This window comes from Cryptomeria japonica, chromosome 9 (assembly GCF_030272615.1).
Source record: "Cryptomeria japonica chromosome 9, Sugi_1.0, whole genome shotgun sequence".
NCBI lineage: Eukaryota > Viridiplantae > Streptophyta > Pinopsida > Cupressales > Cupressaceae > Cryptomeria > Cryptomeria japonica.
Window position 1 is genome coordinate 211,024,581 of NC_081413.1, and position 8,638 is coordinate 211,033,218.

Below are 8,638 nucleotides of genomic sequence, written 5' to 3' on the forward strand. Positions count from 1 at the left end.
TCTCTCTTAAAAAGATAAAAATTTTGAGTGTTACTAACACTTTTGTCTTGCACCTAGGACCACAAAAGCCAAGGGAGAGGATAGTGTGTGTTAGAAGTAGGACCACTCGAGCAAATTTTTGCACAAGTGTACCAAGCACGAAAACACTTGTTCTTTTTAACTTGCCATTGCAATGTGATCTAACTATTTGGAGATGTTGCTCCAACATTCATGGTGTTCTTTTTAACATCAAATGCAAAGGTTTGAGTAAACTAGAATTTTGAAAATCCTGGTCAACTAAAATTGAAGCACGTATGCATGAAGAAAAATCACTTTGCAAAAGTTTTAAACATGTTGATTGTGTATTTTATGTGCACCAAAAATTGAAATGTGGATTGTAAATTCTTTAGTTTGATGCAAGAAATAAATTTGCCTTGTTGATTTTAAGCACCAAATAAAGTGTGTTTCCTAACTTACAAGAAAACAAATTTTGTTTTGTTCAGTTTTAAGGCACCAAAAATAAGTGATCCTAACTGGAAAGAAAGGGAAAGTTTGTTTGTTCAATTCTTCAAACACCAAAATAAAGTTTTTGATTTTAAAGAGGTGAGTTTTTAAGCCTGCATAAACAATAACCAATTAGTAAAATCCATACCTAAGGGGGGCTTCCACAAGCCTAAAAATTTTCACTTTTTCGATTACAAAGTCTTTTTTACAACGTTCTGTTACAATAGCACTAGTCTGTGTTTAAACAAAAGCGCTATTTAACACAAACACACAAAAAGAAGAAAAATGACAGGGAAGGTAAAACCGCTCAAACAGGATTAATAGCGCCAAAACAGGGTCAAAAGCGCTCAAACAATGTCAATAGCGCTAAACTTGATACAATAGCGTTATTGTAAGAACAATAGCGCTACAACAATAAGTTTCAATAGCGCTATAATGTGATCAAAAGCACTAAAGCGCAACCTGTGTGACAATTTCAACATTCAAACATGTTATTGGTAAAAAATAAATGATCTTTTGGGTGTTTGGATTCACGTCGGATTCACCAAATGATGCTCTACAAAAGGGGAAGGTTAGTGGATGATAAATAACACACAACACACAAGAAACCATTAGTGTTAATCAATCAAAAACTAATCTAAACAGGCATTTCAAAAGAGATATCAAAAGCGTGACAAAATATCTAACTAAGAAGATAAATATGATGAGGCATCTCCAAATGCCTCCTAACATGCTCTTGATTTCTTCTGCTTTGTTCCTCTCCTCTCCAAGTTCCAAAATAGTGTAGCTCTCAGCAGCTTTTTGCACTATGGATGCTTATGGAGGATTGAGATTGAAGTATTTTGCTCTAAATGTGAATAAAAAAGCTAGTACTAAATGCTATTGATGCTAAAATAATTTATTTTATCTAAGATTCAACAAGATATTAGTGGTTTATGCTAAATGCTCTCTAGAATTCACTATAGCTTAAATGCATACAAGTTTTCAAGATCTAGATTATGAAGAAATGAGCTCTATTTATAGGAAAAATGGAACACTGGATGGTTGAGATTGAGCAATCTTAACAAGGGTCAGGATTGAATGATTTCAAATCCATGTGAGAGCTTTCAACCCAATCCCAGGATGACATGTGTCAATGTGAGATAGGTTGAGAGGAGAGGGAATAAGAATTAAATTCTTGACATGACCTTGGGAGTTAAGGTCAAGGTTAGTTGAATGAATAAACTCTTTATTTAAAGAATAAAGCTTTTATCCAATGGATAAACTCTTGTGCAAAGGAAAAAGGGGATAAACATAGTCAAAGCGATAAATGCTTGAGGAGACAAGTTGAATTAACCATAAATGGTTATGTAAGAGCCATTAATGGTCATGTAAGAGCCATTAGTGGTTTTGGAAGACTTTGGAGGTTAAATTGTTGAACACACAAAGCATTAAATGTTTTTCAAAGACTTTGAAGTCTTTGAGAAGTAACTCCAAGTTGCTTAGGAATGTGACAATAATTAGGGGATGGATTAGGCTAATTAGGAAGGGTTTAGAAGAATCTAGAAGGAGATTATAATTGCAAGTGAGTTTGGTGGGTGAGGGAAAATAGGAGTTTTAATTAAAATAAATTAATTTATTTCAATAAATGTGTGCAAGTTGCATTTTTAGGAGAATGTAAGTGGAGGGGGGGATAATGATTTAAATAAATGTTTAATTTAATTTATTTAAAAGAGGAATAGGGGGATTTAATTAAATAAATAGATTTTATTCATTTAATTGATTTGTGAACTTGGTTTAATGAATTAATTAAAATAAATTGAATAATTTATTTAATTAATAGAAGAATATTTTGAAGATGAATTAATTAAATGTTAATTTAATTAACTCATGGCTAGTGGATTTTTAATCAAATAAATAGGAAATATTCATTTAATTAAAATGGACAGATTTATGTAACTACAGTTTGATAGGTTTAGATATAAGGTCATATAGCTTTAGAATTGTAGTGACTCACTTCAATGCCTAGTAACTCATGATGCAACCCATATGTCTTTTCAGAAAGCTACACTATAGGAATAGATAGACCTAAGGCTACAAATTTTTCTCTCACTTGATTTCTATAATGGCTCAAAGTATTTACTACTTAAGTTCATCCCAAGGGTGATGTGTCCCTTGGTAGGCCTTTCTAAAAATAAAAATGGTTTTTAAGCTAACGAAACATGCAAATGAACCAATCACAATTTACGTACTTGTTCTTCTTAGTCCTTCATTGCAAAATGTGAGTTTGTAGTTGTCAATCATGCATAATATTATTTTTATGTCAACATCACAAAAATGTGTTTGTTCTTTTTATCGTTTGTAAGAAAGTGTAAAATTGAAAACACTATTTTCTTAAAACAAAGAATGAAAAATGTTATTTGTTCATTTTAACCCGTCTCCAAAATGAAAGTTTGAGTTATTTTTAAAGCCAATTTGTAGCAAAGTAATCTTTTTAAAACCCAATTGTTGCAAAGTGATTATTGTTTTTAAAACCCTTTTGTTTGTGCAAAATAAAGCCGACTATCCTAAGACTGGTCAATTTGCACAATTAAAAGATTAAAGAAAAGATTGAAAATTTGAAGCCTCGAAATACCTGCAAAATATTTGTAAGAAAACCTCCTTGATATGCTGCAACTAGACCCTTGTTAGATGATGGTTATCAAAAATCAAAAGAAATTAAAAAAAATTGACTTGAAGAGGTAGACATTTCAACACTTACAAAAGATCATGTGTTGTTTTTCTTACAATTTTCCTTAATTCTTCTACTTGTCTCCTCCTTCTTCTTGTTGGAATGTGAAGTCAACATGGATCTCCTCTAGATGTGATTAGTCATCATGGATCTCAATTTGTTTTTAAACCTAATTGTTCTTCTCTAAAATTTCTCAGAGATAATTTTCAGAAAACTCAAACCAACACTTATAATAATGGCTCATCATGACACAACTACCAGTCAAAATAAAATATCACTATACTCAGGTGCTTGTACTCCAAAAAAATTTGACTCCACCTATGTGTTGAGGGCTTGCTATTGTATTAGGAGTTAAGTATGGGACCACTGTTATAGATCTCATGACTATTAATGCATGAAGGATAACTACTATCAAGGTTGGGAATATCATCATTGTGCTTCTTGCATCTTTCTCTTCAAGATTTTTAAAATATGCATTGGATGATTGTCTACTTGTTGCTAATGGGAGCTATATGATTACTGATAGCCATTGTCTGCAGTACAACTGTGGAACGCAGGATTTGAATTTCTATTGTGCACTAGCACCTTTGGCAACATCTTGCTCTAGCATGCAATGCAAGAATAGTGATCTAACTATTGGAAATACTACCACGTAGCCAATAGCTGGTGGCTGCAATGTTACAACATGCACATATAATTGCCTTCTAAATGACACATATTGATAGTCACATAGTTCGATCCACAAACCATAAAGATCGATACAACAAATTATACACAACAGATGGAAGCACAAATGAAGCCCAATCAATTGCAACAACAACCTTTAATGTAGAGAATTCTCAAACAACAGTCAGAGAACAGGCTAGGGATCAAGCCAAAGAATTGTCAACGAGCTCCAAATAAAATTAAACTTTCAAAAATTTGACCAGCCTAAGTTCTTTGAAGGAAAAACATCAAGCTTCGATAATGATAGATTTGTAATGCAAATAGATGATAAACATGGCCTAATAGACCATTCATCCTAGCAATAACCTCCAGAAACTTCTCATAGGTTGATCAAATAGCCACGTTTCCAATGAATGGGTTGACAAATTGAAGCTCGATCGATGAAAGCATGATTGTGGGTTCGAGCCCCATGGTGGGCGCTAAAAGCTCATAAGAAAGAACAAAAATTGAACACACCCACCTAGATGAAAAATCTAAGTGTAGATTTGAAAAGCATACCCAAACAACCATATATAGATATCAACAAAAAATTCAAAGCTTATCAAATACTCTTAAGAAATTTCACATCGGATTCACTAAAATGATGTTATCTAAATGGAGATGGGGAAGATCAATCATGAATTCGTTTAAATAACAAGTCCAACCATAGACAAAACAAACTCAAAACATTTCAATAACATATCAAAGAAGATTACCAAACTAGTTAGGAAAATAATCAGCTAAATTAACATAATACTTCCCCATGATGCTCCCATGCTATTTTCTCTTACGTGTCATCCTCCACTTCAAGATCCTACTACTATGAATGTTTCTCTCATACTGAGAACCAACACAAGGATGTCAAATGAAGATTGGGAGAATATTGATGATAGTGAAGTCTTGAATGAAGATGTGAATGAAGTATTTGATGTCAAATAACAATTCCAACTAGTGAAAGAGCTAAGACATGATATTAATCCCTCCTACAAAAGTAGTCAAATCCTTAACAAAATAACAATGCATATGGATGATTCTAGTCCTCTTCAACAATGAAGGAAAGGGTTCTATTTATAGAAAAATTGTGGCAATAGAGGGTTGAGATTGATTGGCTGAAGAGGGGCTAAGATTGCTTGAGGATTCCATGATCCTCAATCCATATGCTCTTCCTCAAGCAATCACATGTTGACAAGTGTCAACAAGGAAAGACTTGAGAGGCAAATGGACAAAGCCTTAAAGGCTTGAGGGAACTTGAGGGTTACGATGGATGGTTGGGTTAATGGGTAAGCCTTTAACCAAGGGTTGGGGGATTGTGCAAGGGTTAAAGTGGGGTTTAGGATGGTCAAAACCCATGTGAATTTGATTGTAAAAAGGGAGAAGGCATTGAAGGCTTTGTAAGAGCCTTAATGGTTGACAAGTGACTCCTTAATCCCATGATTTAGGAATGTGCAAAAAATTAAGGGGTGATTAGGCTAATGATAAGGGGTTTCAAAATGATTAAGGGGAGGGTTAGTGTGCAACTTGCATTTTCTATAAAATGAAAGTGGGTGAGGGGATTTAAATTAGATAAGATAATTACTTAATTTAAATGCATGTGGAAGGATAAAGGTAGTTAAATATATTTTAATTTATTTATATGTGAGAGGGGATAAAGGGATTTAAATAGATATTAATATATTTAAATGTGAGAGAGGAGGTTTTAGGAGAAGATGAATTAATTAAACAAATGTGTTTTGTTTATTTAATTAAAAGTCAAAACATAGTTTAATGAATTAAATCAAATACATTAAATCATATATTTAATTAATAGAAGAACATAGCTAAAGTGAATTAATTAAATGTTAATTTAATTAATAGTTGAACTATAATTTAATAATCAAATAAATATCAAATATCTATTTAAGTAAGTGGATGGAAATGAGTGTCTACACTAAGTATTGTATCAAATATTTTTCAATAAAAGGCAGTTATAGAGTCATTTATAGGAATCAACTTTGTTTCGAATACTATAAGTATCGATATACTATTTTAAGCTGTTCAACAGTTGTAGCATTGAGATGTTGATTGTTCGTAGCTTCTTCACTCAAAATCTTGCAAAATTAGCAAAAAAGACATTAACTATAAAAATTGAAGTTGAGGTGAAATCTGCAAATGCTAATTCTTTTAGCAAAGAGTTATGAACTATGAGGAAAATTACTGGTTGACGGTTTCCACCAAGCTCAATCTTTAAACTAACATGTAAGACAATTTACAACCTGCAGATTCTGACACAATGGGCACTGAATCAGCATAACGGTAAAAGCAGGATTAACTAACGTCAACTTGTACAATCTCTGGACACTTGAAACCATGAAGAGGACTACATATGATTGTCTGCACATAGCTAAAAAAAAAGATAAATATAAAAAACTATGAACGAATACAAAAAAATTGAGATAAAGCTGTAAAGATTAAGATCTAAAATCTGTGCAATCTTTTCCTTTTTCTTGCTCGGGATTGCCTGCTGTCAATTCACTTCTTCCTCACTATCATTAGCATGATCTTCACTATGGAAAGTATACAAATAAAAAATATTAAAGATAGGGGAAACATCTCCACCAATTGGCAAATCTGCGTCATAAGCAAATAATTAGGATACTCTAACAATTTGAGTTGTAAAATAAGACTTATATTTTGCAGATAAAAACTATACCATCACTTAGACAACAAGAATCAAATGGAAAACTATATCTAATAGTAATAACCAAATACACCTAATCAGAATAGAATACATACGGGTATGGAGATACCTCGCTATCCCATTGGCCCTAGCAATTGGTCAAATCGAATTTACTACATTATATAACCGGCCATTTCTTTTCCATTGAAGGGGCCTCGGAATGAAACAAAGCTTAAAAGAAAGAGTACACAGGATGAACGTTACATAGCAATTCAGTAGATTTATACGAAATTGAAATAGTAGTAGCATTTGAATAAGATATATATCGGCGCAGTCAGGTAGTGTTGGTGTCCAAGTCGTTGGAAGTAGGTTGTATACTAGGGGTGACAGGACTTAACCACTGGTCACAGAAATCATCAGTGTAGTTTTTTTTGGTATCGCAGGGATACCTGTTAAGGCACTCGTCCCAGCAGCTGCTCTCCAAAGGATGCTTTTCTCTCACCACTTCCCAGACCGCGGTGTTGCACTTGAACCCCGATCCCAACGCAATCTGCAACACGCGCTCCCCCACTTTTAGCCGCCCTTTTGCATACAAGTACGCCATTTCGTACCACACGCCGCTGGCGGATGTGTTGCCGAAACGAAAAAGCGCCATGCGCGACGCCTCCAGATCGTACTCATTTAGCTTCAGGCTTTTCCCGATTCCGCTGATGACGCCGCGACCTCCCGGGTGGACGCAAAAATGTTGGAACGCCAGCTTGAAGTTGGGAACATAGGCCTCCACCTTCATCTTCAACAAATTTATGCAGAGCCAATTGTAGGCATAGTACAGCTGCTCGCGCAAGGGAAGAACCTTGGGGCCGAGCTTGGCTAAGTTGGTAGTCAAGGCCTTGGCAGCAATTGTGTGTAGAGAAGAGCGGAGACGGACCCCGTAGACACCTTCATCGTCCTCCGTCACAGATATGCAACCGTAGGCCTCGTTGGCGGCGGCCACATTGGTCCGAATTGAATGGAGAAGCCGCAATTTGGCTCGCGCGGCGTCTTGCGGTTTGTTGGAGAGAAGCAAGGCGGCGCCGCCTGCTCGGAAGAGGGAGTTGGTGAGCATGAAGCTTCTGTCTTTGCCGGGGTAGTTTGCATTGACGGTTGTGTTCTCGGTGGAGAGGATGAGGGCGTACGAGTCCGGATTTACGAGCAACAGATCTTTGGCCATGTTCACCGCCAAAACGCCGGCGCTGCACCCCATGCCAGAAAGATTAAACGTCTTCACGTTTTCCTTCATCTTATAGTGGTTCGCAACAACGGACGCGTGCGACGGCGCCGCCGTGAAAGTGGAGACCGTTACGATGAGTATATCGATGTCTTGCGGCGTGACACCCGTCCTGGCAAACAGGTCGGCCGCCGTTGCGAAGAAGGTCTCCTCCATCTCCACACGCGCTTCCTCCAATGTCGCCACCATTTCCTCTTTGAAAATGAACCGCGGCAGCGAAGTCTCTTCTCCCAGACCGGAGCTGAGAAATATTTTCCACTGGAATTTCAGGTTTTCTGGAATGATAGGCTCTGTACTAAATGAAACGTAAATGCTCAACTCAGCGTTAGCCTGGCGCTCCGCCGGCGGTTTGTAGCAGGTGAAGTCCACAAGAAAACATTCCCGACGGCTTTGTTTGGCGAGGAGTTGAAGCAGCAGCCACCCCAGCGCCGTCGCCACACATAGCTGCGACAGCACTGAACTGTTGCGGAGAAGCAGCAGTAGCATGCATACAAAACCCACCCAACGCTTCATATTGGCTTTCTGGTAAGAAGACGAATTCTGGTCGATCCGTTACATCTGGTTAAATATCTACCCAAGCCCATTTCTATTTAAGTGGTAAATGGCCTCCGACTAGCTTTCTCGTTAAACAACAAGTGTACTTCTTAATAAAGATGTCAACAACCTCCAGGTGGTCCTAGCGAGCTATCGCTTCCTGTTATAAATAGTTTGGTGGAATGCAAGGACATTTATCTATGTAACTAAATAAATAAAACTAGCACCTCCGCCAAAAAGGAGGTGCACTGATTATCTAGAACAATATGATATTAATGAGGTT

At 36.4% G+C, this 8,638-nt stretch overlaps 1 protein-coding gene across 1 annotated transcript; it reads right to left on the bottom strand.

Annotated features, from left to right (window-relative positions):
• Positions 1-6,675: 6,675 nt before the first annotated feature.
• LOC131044579 (3-ketoacyl-CoA synthase 1-like) lies at positions 6,676-8,359 on the bottom strand. Its single transcript, XM_057977934.2, has one exon. The coding sequence runs from the start codon at positions 8,332-8,334 to the stop codon at positions 6,889-6,891; it is 1,446 nt and encodes a 481-aa protein (XP_057833917.2). The 5' UTR covers positions 8,335-8,359; the 3' UTR covers positions 6,676-6,888.
• Positions 8,360-8,638: the final 279 nt, after the last annotated feature.